Source organism: Macrosteles quadrilineatus, unplaced genomic scaffold (genome assembly GCF_028750875.1).
Source record: "Macrosteles quadrilineatus isolate MER2022 unplaced genomic scaffold, UCM_ALF_1.0 Scaffold_3__2_contigs__length_128488019, whole genome shotgun sequence".
Classification (NCBI taxonomy): domain Eukaryota; kingdom Metazoa; phylum Arthropoda; class Insecta; order Hemiptera; family Cicadellidae; genus Macrosteles; species Macrosteles quadrilineatus.
The window spans coordinates 67,929,380-67,951,858 of NW_026542596.1; the positions used below are offsets into that span (position 1 = coordinate 67,929,380).

Genomic DNA, 22,479 nt, shown 5'->3' on the forward strand with positions numbered 1-22,479 from the left:
TTGAAATTATCAATTCATTCCAGTATAGCCATAGATAAAACATAGTACCTTTATCTATGGTATAGCTCTTACTTTTACATCTTTTGTTTTCTTACTTTGCTTTTTTTCATTTATTTCAACATGTATTTGGCAATCTGCCCTATGCCAATAACGACGTTTTATCAACATTTCTTAGACAAGTCACATATCTATAATGCAGGAACAAGTTGTGTGTAGAATGATTTCTAATCAAGTTCTAATTCTGTGAAATCTTGTTTACATAAATCTTCCTAAGCTCTTTAATAATCTATTTCTTGCATAAAACATATTCTATAGGTTCATTGTGGTGTGAGGGTGTGCGTAGCTTCCGGATTGCGAATAATAACTAATGAAAGTGGTTTAAATACCTTATTCTGACAATCCGATTGTTGTATTCCACAACTAGTTTCAACCTTCTAAGAGGTCATCATCAGGTGTGTATGAAGTAATATCATCCTTGTACTAACCTGATGATGACCTCCTAGCAGGTTGGAACTAGTTGTGGAATACAACAACCGTATTGTCAGAATAAGGTATTTAAACAACTTTCATTAGATATCCTATAGGCCTAAATCTCCCATTTCATTAATCTTAATGCCTGATACAACCTTTGACTATCAATATTATATTCCAATTGTCATTAATTAAAAAAGACTCAAAACTAGCTTACATATATATACTGAATTTGGCTAGAAACTGTATCGAATAGGATTCAAGTAGTTTGGAATTTGTCTATTCCAGAATAGAGTCACCTTTTAACAACAGTTTGAAATGTTTGTCATCCCATCAATATTTGACATAAACTTTTATATTGATCAGCCCTGAATATTTATTCATATTACCATTTTATTTCAACTCTGAAAACATTTGAATAAGAACTCCATCATTACTTTCTACAAAATTGAATACAAACTGCAGGAGAGAATAATTAAAGCATAAACTGAAATGTTTTGTAACATGTTTATTGAATACAATAACATATAAAAAGTGTATGAGCATATTTAACATAAGGCACAAAGGTGCAGCTCATATCCTCTACAGTAAATGTACAACATGGTTGACTAGAATCTTATTGATACAGTACAATACATAGTAGAGTACAAAACAATACAAAAGTATTGAACAATTTGTACAATGTCACAAGATCTGAGGTTTGCCCTGAGGAATGTTGCATTAGTTTAGTTTACGGAGTTAAGGAGTCCACCAGGGTCGTCTGATTGGTTTAATTTTTTTTTTCTTACTTGTGATTATTACCGTACATCTTTAGGTTTAAAAATATTTGTTTAAATAAATTTAATGTGGAGAATGGAGAAGATAAAACTGAGAAAGAACGTTTCAGAATTAATTTAGTATCGGTATACAAAACTAATTCCAAATTGTTCCTTTCGATATTTTTTATTTGCAGAGATGGATTTGATTTTGCTTTTAAAATTGAAAATTAAGTAGGCCTGTTAAATCTATAACAATTTTGACATGAGGTTAATCAGAAAGTCCTGGGGGACCCCTTGTCATGGTTAGTGCTAAGGTAGAGTCAGTGGTAACCATACGATTATGGTGATTGGTACATTACATTACTGTTCTTGTGACTTGTTTTTAGAATTATGTTCAGACTTAATGTCACTAAAGCTATGGACAACAACAGCTTAGACGCGTTCCGTTCTCGTACATAAATAAACTCCAAACTCTCTATGTACAAACAGGGTCTAACTAATACATAAATATAAACATAATAAATAACTACAGAATTTGTCATGTACAAAGGGGATATTTACAGTGGTGGAGTCAGGATCCCTTGTCAACTGAATTTTGAGCAACTTTTGAGCTTAAAACTATCACATGGAATGATTTTTTGTAGTTTTGAGTTAGAAATCACAATTTCATCACTATCTTGATAACAAAAACATAAGCGATAAGTACATTTATAGTAACAATATTTAGGAATCGTAAGCACCAGATTCCATTAGTGTTCAAACTTAAATGTTGGATTAATAGAAAACGTATTTAGTGACTGTAATGTTCAAAATACTTAAAATTAATGTAACACTTATGAGCAGGATAGAAACGAAACTAAGGATTGTTATTCTTATACTTCTTATATAACAAACGTCAATAAAAGAAACTGAGAATGTAAATATTTTCAAAACAAATAATACCACACTGTGCGTGATAACAGAAAAAATAAGGCAAATCTCCTGAATACTTATATTACTGAAAAAGAAAATCACACTTCCAGTATTGTTACCTATAATTTAGCAATATTGCTAATATTTTTTTATAATATGGCGAAAAGAAAAAAACTTAAAATGCTTAGTATAGAAAATCTATATGCTATAGGATTAAGAACAAAAACATAAAAAAATTAAATAACTTTTAAAATGAACATAAATTATTACTTGCCTAATGGTTTGGAAAAGAGGTTTGTAAGTTGACAAAGAAAAATGTTGTAATAAAAGAACTAAATATGAAACTTTCATAATCATAAAATAAAAATTCCGACTACGGTTACGAAACAAAAAAAGTAACTCCTAACATATATTTTGTCAACTTTACTCTTCCTCCTTCAATTTACCAGAAAGGCACAAATCTTAAAATCGCTTAAATACATGTACTAAGTTCGTTAAAACTGTATAAAACAATATAAATGCACTCAAAACAGTACGAAAGTAGACAATTTAATATAGAAACAAAAACTGTAACATTCAAAAGCTCTTAACAGTGTAGAGACTCGTAATATCGAATATTGCTTAACAAGTTGTATAAACAATGATGTCGTTCGTGCGTTTTCGGCTGAGTCCGGGTGTCTTCGGGTCGCACGACGAACAACACCTGTGAACAGAGGGGCACGATGAGTGATCACATGAGAAGTGCATTAGAAACCGGAAGTTCTGGTAACATGTGGTTGCCATGGAGATGGAACATGGAACAACATATGGCGACTGGGACTGCCCGAGAATCCAACTATATAATGACTGCAGTGAAAAGAGGATAGAAAAAGGATTGAGGCACGCAATCAACAATGGACCTTTGGTTAAAACTTTCTAAATTGTCTGTCTGTGAAAAAATGAGATTCTTTGAAAAGAAGATAATGATATTGTGTTACTTTTGAAAACACTTAAGTAATCATGTATATTTTGTGAAATGGTTTAAAACTGCTAAAATGTTTAGCCATATTCTTGAAGAAGTTACAGTTTTAGCTTGGGATGTTTGTCTCACAAAATCAGACAACAAAGATTATTTGCTATAAAGCTATGAACGTGAAAGGGTCATTATATTATCAAGCAACATAGAGAATTCTAATGTAATTTCTTTCAAAAACGAGACTTACCAAATTGAGATCCTGTAACAGACATTAAGGCGAGACTTGTGAGATCAGGAAAATGCACAAGAGATCTGCAACAAAGAAAATCCCAGTTAATACTTAAGTAATAATAGAGTCTACAAATTTAAACACAAATTTGAAACACAAAATTCAATTCTTAAAGTTTTCTAGGTACAGGTATGTGGGTAAAATTGACTTCATAGGCAAATTAAATGAGTGGAAATGAAGAAATCCAAACTAAAATTATTAGAATTGAACAAAGAAAGACTCAAGATGGGAGACAGTGACAATGAGGAGTTGACCTCGCTATTAGCGTAGGGCAATTGTCGGGGAGAAGCATGAGGTCACACAGCATCGTTGCACCGACCACATCCACGCATGTACAGCTTCAATAACTCTCAACAACAATGATCCACCGCCTAGAGCAACGTCGTTAACTCTAAGTAATAACATAAAAAATGAATCACAACATTTACATAGGAAATTGTATTCATGAATTATTTTAACCTTAAGCGACCGGCATCTTCATTAAGGGTGTTTCTGTGTAATTTACGATTATTAGTTAAGTCGGAAGAGGTTACAGTGTTATTTTATGGCTATTGGCTTATTGGGTTCATTTAAATAATGAATTCGGAGTATATAGACTGTCATATATATGTGGTAGTTTAAATTCTGTTTCATGCTTTATATTTTTTTAAATGTACTCTATATGCAATCCAAGTTTATACAGAAGGCTTAAAATATTTTTGGATTTTCAAAATTGTAGTGATATTGCCACAGGTCGGTAATTTGAGGTGTGTATTTTGTTACATTTCGTGTAGAATGTGAAGTAATGGAAGATAATTTAACACTTTTTTGTGTTAAATATACATTGTATTATTATTTAAAAAGAACGAGTGCGGTAGGTTGTAGATCGGCGAGGTACATTCACCTCCAATGTGATCACTTGTGGGGCGGACTGTACTGCTTCCGCAAGGGAAGTGGTAGGTCTGACGAGCGCTGGGGGGAGACACCTCCACCTCAGTCCACAGCGGCTCATGTTCTGCATGAATATTTATTTGTTTCTTTTGAAAACAAAAGTGTTTGAATAAGAATAGAAATCACGAGACTGAGCTTTGAGTAGGAAGTCCGGATAAGATTTGAATATCAAGAACTGAGTAGGAAGTAGGCTACGGTGTGAGATCTAGAGGGTGTAAAGTTTTGCATATTTCCTCTGAATGGTGTAAACTCATAGGACGCTGTATGATTGTCAAAGTAAATAAACGACACGTAATGGCAAATAGGAAATGCTGTTGTCAATCATACAATCGTAGTTTCACAACACTGATTAACGCATGTTGTAATGGTAATGTTAGAATGACGTCCCCTGGAGATCAAGGAGTTCACTGGGAACTCACGATTCAGTAAATATACACGGACGTTGAAAACATTTATCAACTGTCACATAAAACCTGTACAACCATAACTCAATATGCATTTCAAACTATTAAAAGCTAACAAAGAATCTATGATGCAAATTAAAACCCGTGTAGTGAATAAAATTAGAATATTTTTTTTCAAAACTAGTTTGATCTATTTACAGAGTCTGCTAGTGCCTAACGAATGCTGTGCTCTATTTTGATTCAAATAGTCGCTAAGCGAATGCACCCCGTCAGAAAGAGGTTTGACCTGGATCAGTGCCGAGGGTGGCTGCTTCTAGTTCTAGTTTTGTACAATAGAAAACTAGTTGAGGTTGGATTGGAACGTTTAACGGGCGAGGCTTGTCTAGACGGTGAAAAAAATGGTAACGCCAACGGTTAAAGGTTAATCTTAATACTGGTTTTAAAAACGTGTCATTGAACCTTGCGAGGTATAACCTGACGTATAGTAAGGATCGGTAAAGAGTAACTACAATACCGGTACGTTTTTTTTATGCTGATAGGTTCTCTATTTAATTGCACAGTTAGAAAAATAGCTCAAGGTACGTTATTCAAATTTAGTAAAAAACGTGAATTTAACAATGATTGAATTCATTAGATGTAGTGTCTTTCAAGTTAATAACCTTCTTAAATCAAACATTGTAATGTTGTTAAAAGCACTTTTCTCCGTGTTTTTCCAATATTTGGTGAATTTTTCCAAGCATCGTGATAATTCCGATAGGTCGATAGTTGAAAGTACGAGTCTTGTTGCCAAGGCCGCGTTATATCGTGGGTGCCCCGCCAGGGCCTAAACACTGCCACAAAGACGTTAGGCAAGACCCAAGACGGTCTAGGCGAAGGGAAGGAGGCTTTTGTGCACACAAAGCAGCCTTATTGTACAAAGGCCCAACGGTACTAGTGAGCGACGAGGGGCCAACTTTTTGATTTCCTCTACCTGCGACCCGGCCTGGGAACGACAACGAATTGTAATACGTCTTTTGCAAGATGGAAATATTCCCTGTACAGCTAAAAGTAAGATTCACGAAGATAGGTAAATTGGTGTATTTTTCTGTTCTTGGATAAACAAATTGAAAAAATCAGATTTTTTATACACTTTTGTTTTAGAATACTGTGTGCAAATTGAATCCCAGTAGCGCACTTCTTGACTCATAAAACAATTAATAACATTTTTCCACGCACCTCAAGACCTTTGTCTTATTTGGGATAGAACATTCAAATGTTAGCTGATTCCTTGGAATTAGAAATTGCATTCGTAGCGATTTCCTAGGTAAGTTAGCACAAAGCCAATTACAGAGGGCCAGAGCGTTGCCCGCATGTGTGAGTGCGAGTGACGCCTTCGGCGGTCTGAGTGATAAGACTGATTAAGAACAAAGATGGCCTTGTAGCCACTTCCGGCCTAGGAGGAAGTGGCAACGTCTTACCTGTTCTAATGCGCTACACCTCGCCTCTGAAAGATGGGCCTCTGATGAACGAATTTGAATACAATGCAAGAAAATGGGTCTCTGTACTTTGTTTACAAGAGGTGTAATGGACGATGCTAAGTACGATGCTTTTGTTGTGAAATGAATTAGTTACTGCAAAATTTATGTGTTTTGTATGCAGCAAACACGTACACGATCTCTTTGTTGATCAGATGTTCCCTTAGAGTAAAAAAGGACGTTTAAATGAGTTTATAATGACACTTTGTAAGATAAATGGAAACTTGCAATTGTAATCTCGCCCGCATAGTGTAGTACAATAAGTAAACATTAGTTTTTATATTTGCGCGTTTTATCTAAAGAGAAAAACAAGCCTTTCGTATAGCCCATTTTATAAGGTCAAGGTTACATTTTATAAGGTAATCAAAACTTTGTTCCCCAAACATGTGGGATTAACATTATCCAAACATATCTCTTTACACATTAGAAAAAGTGAATACCAAGTATTCCGGGTTGCCCATTAAAGTGGCCAATAAAAACGGGATTGCTACAAAGCTATAAATAAACACGAACCAAACAAATATCCACGCATTTCTAGACCTATTTTCTACTAGTTTCCCTCGTAAATGACCAGACATCTGCCTAACCAAGAGTCCAGACTCGCAATCAGTTCATTGATTGGCGCGAGTCGCGAGTACAACCACAACAATGAACTCATTGACGCGTGACTAAGGTCAGTGACAGGCTGTGGATGGAGGGGGCGGGGGAAACATAGAGTACACACACTACGTATGTTGCATAACACGAGATGCAGTAACGGAACGTACTCTGTGTTGAGGCCGGCCTAGGAGTAGCAACATTCAATTAAACCGGTTCCCGCCAAGTTTGACGCCGGCCGCCCGTGGGAATGACGATAAATCTGAACCAGTGATTAATTGAATTTAGTCGTCGAAGTCCAAGGCTGTCTGTGTAACGTTGCAAAGTAAAAATAATATTATAAAGTAGGTTCATCGCGGTTCTACGACGGCATGTGATAGCTAGGCACAAATATATTACGCCTTGGAATTGGATTTGACCATTTTACGAATTTTCAACAAACCCCACTGAATGAATGGGTTATTTGAACAAATGTTCAAATATTATGCATAAAACTTGATATTTCTTGTATCTGAATAGGTAAAAAGCATCTTAGTGTAACCTAATCATATGGTGTAATCCATGGTGGAAGTAAATATGGAAGTAAAAAGTAAAAATCGGTGTAAACGTATGTTTTTGCATCACTATAGTAAACTGCAAAAACGCTTAAACAAAATAGTTTGAGATAGAACTTTCCGGTAGCCTGTAGTCCTGCAAGTAATTACTTTTGACAAAAAATATAGAACAGAGTAAAACAACCAACCTATGTCAATCCCAGTATGCTAAGTCTATGTAAAAAAGTAAAACCGTTAAGGTAAAAACCACCGTAAAAAGCAGATCGTGATAAATGTTGGTAAAAAATAATGCAAAGCGGGGAATAGAGAAGAATAGAAAAGAAGATAAACATCCCTAGGAATCCGGGGATGTTCAAATAAAAATCACCCCCTTTGTTGGGACCGTCGCCGCGGGCTGAGCCACAAAAAATGCGCGGACCCGTTGTTATGATAATAGGCGAAAGCTTCTTCGGGCGTTTGGGTGAAAAGGTTTTGCCTCCCTTACTCCGTACCCTCAGCACCGAGATAGCTCGATAAACTTGGACAAAATTGATAAGCGGATAACATCAAAATTTGCCTTATAACAGCTGGTATGTGCGTTTGGCCGAGGGGTTTTACAGTAGGGTTGTACACAAATCAAGTGGACCAATGTTAATTGATGTGTAGTACACGAACGATACGAAATGTCCAAAACCGTAATGTGAAAATAATATATTGGGATGTGCAAGAAACATTCCACCATATAGCATTAGAGATTATAGAGGGTGCGTATTTCAAGTCGAAGATAATTTGTATTCAAAACAGAAACAAATGAATTTGCGAAAAGTCCCAACACATAGAAAATGCCTCTTATAATATACGTGTTTGGGTTATTATAGTCAAAATAATCTTAAGATTTAGGCTAGTAGGAAAAGTACTTCCCTTATGAATAGTTTTAAAGCTAATAAATAAGAAAACTACTACTTGATTTTCAAGTTAGTTTTGTTTGAATTTTGTTGCAAGATTATATTATGCCATATTTAGGATGAACCATGCATATAATGTTAAGTTGCATTAATAGGAACTAAAGGAATATTAAAATGTACGTCCTGCATCCTGACCTTTATTATGTCGAATTATATTCAAAAGATTTGAAACTAACCTTAACATGTCAAGCCTTCGTTTTTCTCAAATAACATGCATGGTTGTAAAATCATGAATCAAAAGAGACATTTTCTATTTAAAAAGGACATGACAAAATTATTTACTTTTATGCTACTTGTTGGAAACACTACTTTTACAATCAGTTTAAGCTTTGTAATCTTACAACATTTTATACTTTTCAAGATATTTTGTAAGCTCCTTCAGTGAAAAGCAATTTGAAAGACCTAGACGTGCCAATGTCTCAGAAAATAACATTTGCGTGGAATTTACAAGAATTTACGCTAAACAGATGCTGATCATCTTTGGTTTTGTATAAACGTCCTTACGAAAAGTAAAACATTGTCGAATTGGGCGATACGCAATGAGACTAATTTCTGGTAATTTTAAAAGGGTAGGGGGTTTAAAGGTCAAATACAAAACTACATACACAAAATATGGAGAATCTCTTCATACTTAGGCTTAAACTTTATGGCAATTTAGACAACTTATTTGCAGTATTTCTGATCAGAGCCCATTGAATTTCAAGGTTAGTAGTCAGTGACACAGTTACGTTTAAAAATCTATCGTTTTGAAATGTTTTTCCTAGATACCCAACACTTATTTTTATATTTTGAAAATCGTACAAACAAAATCCCCATCAACTATTCCTATATCTTATATCTTATCTATGACAATACAAGTGCACAATTATTCACTGTCTCTTACCTTGGAGCTCACTGACTCTGCTGCCACCATGATATCACATCCAGGAGCTCCTCGTCCTCTGGACTCATGGGTTCGTAGTTCTCCTGGTGGTAGCTGAGGGACGGAGGTGCGACGTACGACCCTTCTGACGCGTACGACGAGGGCGGAGGTGAGGAGGAAGCCTCGGAACACGGAGGTGACAGGGACGACTCTGGAGCTCTCTGGTTCTCGTTGGAGGTGTAGTACGAGTTTTCCGTTTGTGTCGAGGTTCCGGATTCATCCAACAACTCCTGGAGCGACCTGATGTATTCGACAGCCATTCTCAGGGTTTCCACTTTGCTCAACTTCTTGCTGGCACCACGACTCCCCGCGGACGAGCTGATGGCTGTCGCGACACTCAGGGGGATGTGTGATCTCAGAGTAGCGAATCCGTTGTTGACTTGCTTCACCCTGTTACGTTCCCGGGCGTTCCTCCTCGCCACCGACGCCGGCTGATGTCCCTGCATCTGTTGCGAGTAAGCGAAGTTGATTCTTCTCTTGCACCTATTCAAGTCTTGGTTTCCCGTGTTGTCGACCAACACCGAACTCCTCTCCTCCACCAGTATTCTCGTCACACCCGGCTCCGACTTGACGTTCTGTGGAGAGTTCACGATGACCGCGGTATGTGTGTGCGGCGATCCTCTACCCGGCTGTAGACTCATCAGGTTCATCGGCTTCATGAGAGACGTCATCTTCTACTGAGAACTGCGACACGACACTGTACGTCCTCGCGCTATCACGACCACTCCGGTTCTAAGCCTGCGCACCGAGTGCTCCACTCTTGTATCACCCCCCTCCCCGCCGTGGCACGGGCCGCCGTTGTGGTGGGGATGGAAGCAAGCGCGGCGCGTGGCACTGTCGACGACGCGCGCCACCCCGCACTACCCGTACCGGTTTTTTATAGTCGGTTAGGGCCCTCTTTGTCTAATGCCGGTCTTGTATTTTATACGAGTCTTCGGTGGCTGCGCTGCGCTCTCGCTCGCTCCGATACCAGTTCTCGTTCTCCGTTCGTAGCGTTTTGATATATCGGCGTTTTTTCTTGACCCGGTCCTAGCCCCTGGTCAGGAGCCTCGGTACACGGACCTCGGCGCCCGCTGCCCGCAATTAACATGCGTTTCTACCCTAATTTAATTTAGTGCGTTCGATTATAAATGTGGGTAAATGTGCATTAACGCGTCCGACGAACCCGAATAGGCGCCTAGGATTATTTACATTAATTTGCATTCTGAGGAGGTTTCATTTGTTTAATAATTCAATCTAGTATTCGGAAACGATGGGAAAATCTTCCGTGTACATATCATTGGAACAATCTCAAATATCAAACTTAAATCTCCACATTTACAGCTCGTACAGTTGGATAAACACGTGGAGATTTTTTTGGAGACTGAAACTCCAAAATATATGTTTCCACAGTTTTTAATTTTATTTGAAGCATTTAAATGAACATTAATGTTCCCGTCTAAGCTTAATGATTGGGGTTGCTTTTGAAATTGAGTTCCAAATCTAAGATTTTTAATTAATTCGTCGATTCTAAAATAACTGATGCTTTAATAAACCATTACAATATGAATACACTTTGATAGACACATAATTTAATATATAATATAAAAACATTTATCACACCAAACTGGTTGAGTTATGGATCAGATACAAATAAACATACTAAATTCCAAATAAACTAACTTAGTTAATAATACTATTCTTACATTTCGAGTTCTGTTTTATAAATAGAATGATAAAGTGCAAAATAAGACCGTACTCCTTGGACTTTATTTATTGATTTTTCATCTTGTAACATACGAGTTATATTTTAAATGTAAATTATGTGGTCCCAGTTTCAAGAACAAATGATTAATGATGTTGGTTTACCTTATGATTGCTAGGTTCTTGCTAAGTTCTACAATCATCAAGAACCCAGCAATCATAAGGTAAACCAACATCATTATATTTTAACGTTTTGTTAACGGAGGGGTGATTTGCATGTGTTATTGCAACAGTATCGACTACGGTATTTGAATCCCATGTAAAATATTACTTTGTGTATTCTTCTCAGGACCGACCCAGCAATCATACATCCTTTTTGGCATGGCTTTTCTTTATTATTGGTGCTATTATTTACTTCTATTTGTAACTTTGTTCTATTGATCACACTTGGGGGCGAGGTGGTCTAGAGGTAGAGCGCAGTACAGTACTTCGGTTCCCAAGTTTCGGGTTAAAATGATGCCAATCACTGATGGATTTTATTCAAATTATAGTGCCACAAACTTGTATATAGGTCTATATTTCTCTCCTCTATATTAGAAAGGAATTGCTAAATTTATGTTATGGGGTCGGTCAAAAATTAGAAAAAATAATGTTTGTCGAAATAAACCCCATTTCAATAATCCGATCATGATGGTTCTCATACAAGTTCATCCCTACACACTCATGTCAAATTTAATCAAAATCAGTCCAAAGTTAATCGAGGAATCGCGTTCACGGACTTTTAATTTATATTGTAGTTTAAGTATGTAGTGTTTTAGCGTTTTGAGATGGGTTTGCAAATTCAAAATCATGGCTATTCAGGGTGAGTAATCCACAATGATTCTGACTAGACAGATAAACATATTAAACTACGCAAATAAATAAAACATGCAAACGGTGAAAAATACCGAGCAGGCGAAGACCCTCACGTTGTGTTTTGACATTTAGTGCTTTTGCAGTTCAAAACGGCTAAAAAATTGGGACGTGGAACAAGAAATAAGAGAAAGCGGGTTTAATGAGCAAATACAGAGAGAAAATGCCCCTGGGAGCGGAGGGTGCAAGCCTTATGAATAATGGACGACGACGGCCTGTAAACGTAACTGCAGTCGTTTCGGCACGTAATTAAAGGTTTGAATTGAGAGTAAATGTAATTAACTTACTCCTTATTTTACAGTTATCTACTTCCTAGTTTCTATTGATTGCAAAAATATATGAAATATACATGGTGGACTTAGAAAATTAGGTTACAACAGAAAAGTACAAAAGAGTACTTTTTCTACTAATTCAAGTACGAATACAGCACGCAATTCTCGCCTGTCAGTGCAACAGGTAAAGACTCGTTACCCGCAGAGTATAAATATCTTTATAGTGCATTAAATGATTGTGAACAGTGAATTAAAATATGTTATGTACCAATGTTTAGTTAAAGGAATTGTGGTCTGAAGATTTCTAACTTTAGGACATTTTGATGGCATACTGAGGATCTCGAGAGCAGAAGAATCATCACAGCCTAACGTCGAAACGCAGCAGCAAGAATATCATATCTTTTAATGGGATAAGTGATTTAAGATTGTTTAATTTGTATCATGGTAGTTTACGGACCCATGGCGTGCCCCAGTTATGTGACTCCCGGTACAATAGCCACACACCACGACACTGAGGGCGACACAGGCCTTGGGGTATGAGACTTGTGATGGTGTTTACCCCATGGTAGTGTGTAGACCCACGGTGTGCCCCAGTTATGTGACTCCCGGTACAGTAGCCACACACCTCGACACTGAGGGCGACACAGGCCCCGGGGTATGAGACTTGTGATGGTGTTTACCCCATGGTAGTGTGTAGACCCACGGTGTGCCCCAGTTATGTGACTCCCGGTACAGTAGCCACACACCACGACACTGAGGGCGACACAGGCCCCGGGGTATGAGACTTGTGATGGTGTTTACCCCATGGTAGTGTGTAGACCCACGTTGTGCCCCAGTTATGTGACTCCCTGTACAGTAGCCACACACCACGACACTGAGGGCGACACAGGCCCCGGGGTATGAGACTTGTGATGGTGTTTACCCCATGGTAGTGTGTAGACCCACGTTGTGCCCCAGTTATGTGACTCCCTGTACAGTAGCCACACACCACGACACTGAGGGCGACACAGGCCCCGGGGTATGAGACTTGTGATGGTGTTTACCCCATGGTAGTGTGTAGACCCGCGGCGTGCCCCAGGTATGTGACTCCCGGTACAGTAGCCACACACGACGACACTGAGGGCGACACAGGCCCCGGGGTATGAGACTTGTGATGGTGTTTACCCCATGGTAGTGTGTAGACCCATGGCGTGCCCCAGTTATGTGACTCCCGGTACAGTAGCCACACACCACGACACTGAGGGCGACGCAGGCCCCGGGGTATGAGACTTGTGATGGTGTTTACCCTATGGTAGTGTGTAGACCCATGGCGTGCCCCAGTTATGTGACTCCCGGTACAGTAGCCACACACCACGACACTGAGGGCGACACAGGCCCCGGGGTATGAGACTTGTGATGGTGTTTACCCTATGGTAGTGTGTAGACCCATGGCGTGCCCCAGTTATGTGACTCCCGGTACAGTAGCCACACACCACGACACTGAGGGTGACGCAGGCCCCGGGGTATGAGACTTGTGATGGTGTTTACCCTATGGTAGTGTGTAGACCCATGGCGTGCCCCAGTTATGTGACTCCCGGTACAGTAGCCACACACCACGACACTGAGGGCGACACAGGCCCCGGGGTATGAGACTTGTGATGGTGTTTACCCCATGGTAGTGTGTAGACCCGCGGCGTGCCCCAGTTATGTGACTCCCGGTACAGTAGCCACACACGACGACACTGAGGGCGACACAGGCCCCGGGGTATGAGACTTGTGATGGTGTTTACCCCATGGTAGTGTGTAGACCCATGGCGTGCCCCAGTTATATGACTCCCGGTACAGTAGCCACACACGACGACACTGAGGGTGACACAGGCCCCGGGGTATGAGACTTGTGATGGTGTTTACCCCATGGTAGTGTGTAGACCCATGGCGTGCCCCAGTTATGTGACTCCCGGTACAGTAGCCACACACCACGACACTGAGGGCGACACAGGCCCCGGGGTATGAGACTTGTGATGGTGTTTACCCCATGGTAGTGTGTAGACCCACGTTGTGCCCCAGTTATGTGACTCCCGGTACAGTAGCCACACACCACGACACTGAGGGCGACACTGGCCCCGGGGTATGAGACTTGTGATGGTGTTTACCCCATGGTAGTGTGTAGACCCACGGCGTGCCCCAGTTATGTGACTCCCGGTACAGTAGCCACACACCACGACACTGAGGGCGACACAGGCCCTAGGGTATGAGACTTGTAATGGTGTTTACCCCATGGTAGTGTGTAGACCCACGGCGTGCCCCAGTTATGTGACTCCCGGTACAGTAGCCACACACCACGACACTGAGGGCGACACAGGCCCCGGGGTATGAGACTTGTGATGGTGTTTACCCCATGGTAGTGTGTAGACCCACGTTGTGCCCCAGTTATGTGACTCCCGGTACAGTAGCCACACACCACGACACTGAGGGCGACACAGGCCCCGGGGTACGAGACTTGTGATGGTGTTTACCTTAAGTTCGACAAAACATGCGCTTTACCCATTACTGCCGCAGGCCGCGCCGTTAATGGTGATTATGTTGATACAAGCCCCATAAACACTCGCTGGGAATGCAAATCATCTGACAAGGTCCGGTACAGCAGTCGTCAGCGTCGCTCCGCCAATATAGACCTATTTTCGTTGTTTTGGTACAAAGCCGATTTAGTATTATATTTGAACTTCTTTGTAACACATTCAGTGTTTAGGTTCTTACAGTAACGAATAACTAAGTACTTCGTGTTTAAAGACTTTTTATTGTCCTGGATTGTATCTGGATTACCTTGTAATTAAGGATTGATTGTACGGGCAAGATTCCAAACGTCATGACATAATTAGAGGCTGATTACGTACTCTTTTGTGTGATGTACAACATACCATCGACATGAATCGTTCACATTGTAACGACTTTATTACAGCCACAATGGTCACGTTTATGGTATAACCGTGCACCACATCAAATATCCTCTACTGTCTGTTCTCTAGGTTCAGCCACTGTCTGGTCACTTGACCAAGACACGTAATAGCACAGAATAGGGAGACTGTGTTAATAGATTTGTTGGGTAAATATGAAATGATATATCCATGCGTTGTTATCGCGGTCACGACTAGCCTCAGGTTGTACCTCCTTCCCCATCTTTGGTACATTCTCGTGTCGTAGATAATCAGCCGTGTGATATATGATGTTATGTAACGTTTTACAATATGATACGAAATGTAAAGCTAAACAAATATCATCAAATGTATCATTTAATCTGTTCTAATTCAACTATATTTATCACATGCTTGCAGGCTCAGAAAATGGCTTAAATTAAACAGAAGAAATTGAGTGTGAAGCAGTTTTGAGTGATGACAAAACTATTAAAACACAAAGTTATTATTTAGGCAAACAATTACATTTTTCAACCAAGAAACGTTCTAGTTAAAACGTTATATGAAAACAATTGTGTAAAACAGTTATAACAGTTTACAGCCTATACACAAACAAATAAAAAAGTTAACTCTTAACATAGTTAACACAGAGAAGGAAACCGCCAGGCCGAATGTGATAGCTTCGTAATCGTAATGCATCAGATACATATTGCACGTAAATGCAATTTCACGAAGGTGCAACACAGAGTGCGTTTTTACGTAGTAAAATTGTTCTGTCCTTGCAGAAACGTGTCCACAATAGGAACCTAAGGTAGAAAATAACTGACACATTTCCAATTCTCTTACATCTAATACGCTGATTTAATCCAAGTTAATGGAAATTATACGATAAGGATAATTACAAGTTCCAGAGCCGCCAGATAAATATAATGACAGTTTGAAATACAACTTTGATTAACCCCTCGCTTCAATCACACCATCTATGTAACCCGAGACCGCATTACCCCAGTGCTCCATAATTACAGTATGAGAAGGTCCGTCGACCCGTCCCAGTCCCCGCACTTATAAATGGGCCACTCAAAATGTTGTTTGGACCGCGGTGGCTCCAAATAGTTTAACTGCCGAAATAAAATAACACTTAATGTCTTAAACCCGAGGGCCCTGTAATGGTGGGCCGGCACGAGCCCCGAGATATTCAAATTTGGACGCAATCAGGCCCCGGGCGTGTCACTTTTCCCCACCTTCAAATTTGAAAATGGAGTTGCCGTCCCTAACCTGGCCAATGTTCGGGGTCGATAGACTTGCATTGCAGTTTGAAAGTGCTTAAAAGTGTTTAGTGCTTAAGTGTTACTTAATGCTAATTGTATATGTCATGGATGTCTCCAGCTCGTTCAAGTTGTTCGGTATCCATAGATGGTACCTAATCATTTTTTATGGTAATACATAAATTCCTGTATTATGAATTAGACCAAACCAGTCATTTTAGCCTACCACCAAGAACTGAGGGAAGGAAGATATGGCGGTTCTTCACCAACATCGTCCAATGCAAACTGCTGGATTATCAGGCGCGTATTCTAGATGTAAATTAGTTTATTACTGTCCACGTCACAAGGCAAAATACTCCACAGATGCGTTTTTTACCAGCTGGAACACATAAGGCTCTTTCAAATGGTTCTTGTGTCACTTAATTATATCCACAACATTTGTCTGCAACATAAATTGCCGTGTTTTCAAATTTCAAAATATAAAGGCCCAACTGAACTAATATGTATTAAATATTCAAAGGTTTGAACACCAACTGTCACTTCTCTTGATGCAATATAGAAATCTGTTTAAGAAATTAAACAAACTAACTAAAACGATAAAAAATTCAACAGCTGATGTATCTTAATTTTTTTTAAATTTAATGTGATAAACATAACTTTAGTTGAGGTTCCTGTCTTTAGGAGAGGGTTTATCGAAAAACTGATATTTTTCGGTGAAGTTTCACATCAGGACAGTTCATTCAATAAAGCTTCCAGTTTTCGAAAAAGTTAAAATCCATCCTAGCTTTATATAGATACTGTAACGCACGTATCCCTTTTTTGATTTTAATATGCACCAATTCAAAGAGTGTGTTAATTTAAAGATTTCGTTAGATCAAAAGTATTTGTGGTAGGGACTATAGTTTTCTAAAGTTGACATTATAAACGTATATTTGTTCTTATACTTTGCAAATATATTTTTTAAATTATCCTACCAAACCGATCCCACCAATTGTTTTCATCATAATGTCAATACGGTAGTACATTTATTAACAGCTTAGTTAGGTTAATTCGTACTTGCACTCATTCAACAAATTAAATATATTAAATCCGGTGATTTTAGAAAACAATAGCTGAATATAAATTGAGTTTATATTATATTCATAGGAAGAATGTAAATACTTACGGATAAATTAAAATAGTTTAAGTCGTTATTGGGAAACCACCAATTTATCAGAGTATCATAATAAATTAGAGGGGAATCACTTCAAATCCTCAAAGATTTTTACTTCGCCACAAACCAAGGTGAGCAGTTGATTGGCAATATAACGCCAACACCCCAGTGCCCGACTTGACGACGTGAAGTATTTATTTCGTATTTTTTGTCATTCCTTCAAATATTAGTTAATCCTGAAGAGGGAGGATTTCCATTATCTCAGTTGTTTATTGATAATATTTGTCAAAAGAAATAATGTGAGGTTCGTGGAAGGCTTGAGGTGTTATTTTGTTTTTGTTGCCGGTGAATCTAAAAGTGAGTCCAAAATAATAAGTGGTTATAAAGACGAAGGTGTGAAACCCGCCCTAGCCCGGTGGCGCGGCGCCGCGGCCGTTCGTTGAACTAGGGGTGCGAGGGTTGAGGAGGCATCGTGTCGTCCATGTCTAGAATGTAAGTACACCATATATATGTAGATGTATAGATATGTATGTAGAATGTTTGTAGAATGTGTGTATGTGTAGAATGTAGAATGTGTCGTGTGCAGTTGTCTAGAATGTAAATAGACCAATACACCTTCTATTTGAGTACAAAGAAATTCCGCACTAGTCTTGACAAAAGTAGTTTAAACTTTAACAGGATATTATTGTAAAATATATTGCAGGCCTACAATCTTTGATGTTCACTAGTTATATAATATATAATGGTTTATGTAGACTGGTTTTGCATGAATATAATTGAATAGTGTTATATTCAACACTTTTCTTGTTGACTGTGCCAATTTGTTGTTTATGTAATATTAAGAAAGCAGCTGATAGTGTACCTTACTGTAAAAGTACACAACAGCTTTAGAAAGTTAGCATTTTTTTGTGTAACCTATTAAGTTTACTAATTATTTCCGTCATGGCTGTCGATGAGTCTATGAGAACATTGAAAATTCCTCCCCGTTTTACACCTTACCTTGAAAAGCATCGCATTTACGAACTCTTTTACGACCTAGGAAATGAACTTGCCATAAACCGTCCCTCTGACCCGTTATTGTTTCTAAAGACACGTCTGGAGCAAGTTGACAAATGGCGAGACAAACGCATCATCGTGATGATTACTCCTCCGTCCATGGACAGGATAAAACTTTCCCAGCTCGTTTCAGCTAAATCTGGCTGCAGTATACTTTCAAGATACCTGTGTGTCAAAAATCCCGTAGACCATTACTCTCCAATAATATTGGCCAAGGCTGTTTCAGACACATTGGAGGAATCCGACGAAAAAGATTGGATTTTTGCAGACTTTCCGGATACAGCTGAAGAGGCAGAAGAACTTATAACCCTTGGTGTTTTACCGACACATACACTGTTGTTACTAGAAGATAATAATAATGTAGACGAAGAAGAAGCCCAAACAATGACGTTAAAAACATCCCCGTCTGTATTGATGGACTACGACAACAATGCTTATCACTTGAAGGAACTTTATAAATCGTCTCTCAAGGTTGTCAAAGTGAAAAATAAATCTCTGGAGGATGTAGCTGAAGCGTGTTCAATATTGGCAAAGAAAATGCCTTGTAGGCCAGCTCCCAGGTTATTTAGAGTAGCTCTTATTGGGCCAAGAGGTTCAAGAAGAAGAACCCTTGCTAAACTTGTTAGCAAACAATTCAACGTGGTCCATGTGGACATGGAACAGTTGGTAAATGCGGCCAGGGTTGCTGACACAGCATCAGGTGATGAACTCAGATATTTAGACAAAAACGGCTTTAGCTACCCACTTAAAACTGTTTTCGACCTACTCAAAAATAGACTAGCCAAAGAAGATTGTATAAATCGGGGATACGTATTGACGAACTTCCCAACTTCTGTAGATGATTTTGTATTGCTTGACTCCATTGAGACGCCACCCAATAGAGTAGTTTTCTTAGATGTAGACGAAGCAGAGTGCCAGAAAAGATTAGAAAATAGATTAGTAAATATGCACACGGGAAGTCTGCACTATAGAAGTGACGACCAGTCAAACCCAGAAAATCTAACTCATCCTGACGACCAGGCTTGCAAGGTAGAAAATGAGATAATGTTTTATAACGAGAGAATAGAAGCTATCAAGGATTATTGTGGTGAGACGGCTTCCATCGTCGATGCGAGAGGTCCAATAAATTCTTTGTTGGAAAGGATCGAGGATATATTAATGAGTCCTGCTCCTGTTACCAAACCGAGATCTGGGAATTCGACTAAGAAACATAACGAGCCCAGGAAATCAGGATCAGAGGCGTCATCAGGTAGCCGGCGACTATATACTCCTATATCCCGCACTGAAGTTGTTCCGATGATAGAATCAGTAGAATTGCTCAGGAGATTTAGCGAACTGAAGATGATCGCCAAAGGACGTAGTGATAGTAGTTCTACTGATGACGGTGATCTGATCATGCGTGAATTAGATAAGGAGTTTGAGCGAGCGCTCAGAGGAGGACGACCTTAAATAATAGAAAAAAATCAATTCAGCAGGACTCTTAACTTTATTACTTAAGAACTATTGTTTTGTTTTTAGGCCTGTTTTTGGATAGTTTTTATTAAACAAATCAATAAATTAAATCAATAACTTTAAGAAGTTCTATATCAAGGCGTCTTGGTTCTATATAATCCTGAGAAAACATTTAAAACACCATTTTCTTTTTGCAAGTTTTTAGAACCTGCAAAGTAGAGGCTTCTAAAGAACTTTTTAATCAAACATGATTTAATCTTTCAATATAAAAGGGTATTTGTCATGCTTAATTTCTGAAGAATGTGTTTTGCTCCTTTTATTATATTTACTTTTAAATAAAATTACTGGCTATTTACACTACTGTACTATTGTCTTTTACAATGGCTGTTTTACTCTGACCATCTTCTTTTAGAGGGGAATGGACGATGATAACTTAACTATAATGATTTTATTCTGGGACATACTTTGATAACATTTTGATCTGTAAACCTAATTTGTGGTGTTCTTTATTCCGCGATAAGATCAACGCTACTGTTCCTCTTCGTCACTGACCATGTAGATGCACAGCTTCAGATTTATGATAACAAAAAGCGAGCGGGGTGAACTACCTTCCTCGCCTTCGCTATCATTACACTAATTGTACGGATTATAATTTATGTGGAGGTGAGAACAGCAGCTGAAGGGTACATCTGCCCTTGGTCGAGGTCTTCGCCCCAAACCCTTCCCCTTCCTCAATGTTTACTTCGCGTTCGCGCGCCGGCACAGCGTCTAGCGGTTGGTGTGGGGATGAATCGCAAAAACCCACCATCACCTGGCGATTAACACGGGTCTACGCGAAGGTAGTAATTTATTACCGTTAAAACACTAGCCACGACCCTTGCAACCCGCTACTTTATGGGGGTTTTTGCTTTGTTGAATTGACATAAAATTGCACCCTTTTGTAGCATGGTGGTTATCAAGGCTACCTGTGAAATTATTGCAATCAAATATTCTTCAGAGAGGTTCGGCAATTTTTCTGCAGCGAAAGGTTTTAAAATGAAATTTTGAGTATACTGTTCCGAGTATCTGTTTGTTGTTAATTGTGTCAACCTAAAATTACCTACTATTTTACTCAAAGTATTACCAGCGATGTAATTGATCCTTATACTATTTTCCTTATTATATCATTATTTCCTTATACTATTGTGCCACAGACTTGTAACGGTTATGAAGCTAATGAGTTGAGCCAAGACAAAAAGTGTGCAAGAAAATTCACATCGAGGTTTTGCAAGTGCTAGACGCATTTTGATGTTTTTACTTGAATATTAATTCACTTTCCGGACGATTATCAGCCTTTTTGTCCCTGATGTCGAAAATTGGTGGTTGCGAGTGCACATACTTGCAAACCTAGCCTGACCAAACCTAACCTTCACTTGAGACGAGCAACAGCAAGGTAGAATAATTGCAAACAAAATTAAGATGTTGGAGTGCCGGTTTGCAAACCTAATGGTTCGTGTGGTAATTTATGTTATAAATACAGTTGCACGAATAGTATGAATAGTGTTTTGATGTATCTACCAGGGAAATCTGCAACTAATAATCACAGTAAATTAATTCAAGTGCAAAACAACAGTTGTGCTTTCCTCTGCAAAACCGGATCCGTAACCTAATATTGATTAAACAACTTAATGAACAAGCTGCAAACTTGATAGTCGATCCAACAATCTACATTCTGAAGATGATGCGAAGGCGGCAATTCTGAGGACGAACGGTGCAAATTGGCGCGAAGGTGGCACCGCTCTACTAATTACAGACCAGAGATAAGCTAATCAGCTGTTTGTATGTATTGACACGTCTTGGCCGTTTGCAAACATCACGTTTATGTCTAAATCCCACCAAGTAGATCATTACTATGCGCGATCCACCAAATTGTTGGCTCTTTTGAATCTTCGTGGCAAAAACTGTCATAATTGATGCCAGTTCGCATTCCGCTGTCCGAGGTTGATTTGATTATTTAAGTTCTTTAACCTACTAACTAGTGGTTTGGGTTGACTCGAGACCAGTCTGTTCCAATTAAAGATTTTCAGATCCTTGAAAATTAAAATGTTTTAAAAGTTGTCAACGAATAGAAATAACTATGAACGTGTTGCTTTCAAATGCACTGAGTGAATAAATCTAAAAGTACATAATTGTTCAATTCAGTATGCAGGTTCTAGTGATCTGACATAAAATTTTGATCTTTTATGATTTTCTAAATTTTTAAATTCATAAATTTATTATTCTTCATTTAACTGCTCGTACCTTTGTAATCAATCATTAAATCACGAAAATTTTGGGACATTGAAAAATCAACACTCTAGGCACAGATATTATATAGTTAAAGTGCCAAAACCTATTATCATAGACTAAGCAACACAAGAGAGTATGTTTTATCAGGTTTTATCTATGCTATTACACGTTCATTAACATCTTTAATAACTCATCAATCATGTGATAGCAGAATGAATCCCTATCATTCCAACCACATCTGTCAATTTTCAGACTTTCGGTTGGATTAAGACTCAAT

The 22,479-nt window shown here is 38.7% G+C and overlaps 2 protein-coding genes across 2 annotated transcripts; one reads left to right on the plus strand and one right to left on the minus strand.

The window, feature by feature from the left end:
• Window positions 1–2,514: 2,514 nt before the first annotated feature.
• On the minus strand, window positions 2,515–10,005 carry LOC128990102 (achaete-scute homolog 1a-like). Its single transcript, XM_054412348.1, has 3 exons — window positions 9,212–10,005; window positions 3,344–3,408; window positions 2,515–2,844 (listed from the first exon to the last, which is right to left on the minus strand). Exon 1 carries the CDS (start codon window positions 9,919–9,921, stop codon window positions 9,220–9,222), a length of 702 nt encoding a protein of 233 aa, XP_054268323.1. The 5' UTR covers window positions 9,922–10,005; the 3' UTR covers window positions 2,515–2,844; window positions 3,344–3,408; window positions 9,212–9,219.
• An 8,309-nt stretch (window positions 10,006–18,314) lies between these two features.
• LOC128990469 (adenylate kinase 8-like) lies at window positions 18,315–20,060 on the plus strand. The gene has a single exon (XM_054412841.1). The coding sequence runs from the start codon at window positions 18,369–18,371 to the stop codon at window positions 19,929–19,931; it is 1,563 nt and encodes a 520-aa protein (XP_054268816.1). The 5' UTR covers window positions 18,315–18,368; the 3' UTR covers window positions 19,932–20,060.
• The last annotated feature ends 2,419 nt before the right edge of the window (window positions 20,061–22,479 follow it).

Bases quoted from the DNA above. Each gene is read 5' to 3' on its own strand.
- LOC128990102 (XM_054412348.1), bottom strand. From the start codon at position 9,921: ATGACGTCTCTCATGAAGCCGATGAACCTGATGAGTCTACAGCCGGGT.
- LOC128990469 (XM_054412841.1), top strand. From the start codon at position 18,369: ATGGCTGTCGATGAGTCTATGAGAACATTGAAAATTCCTCCCCGTTTT.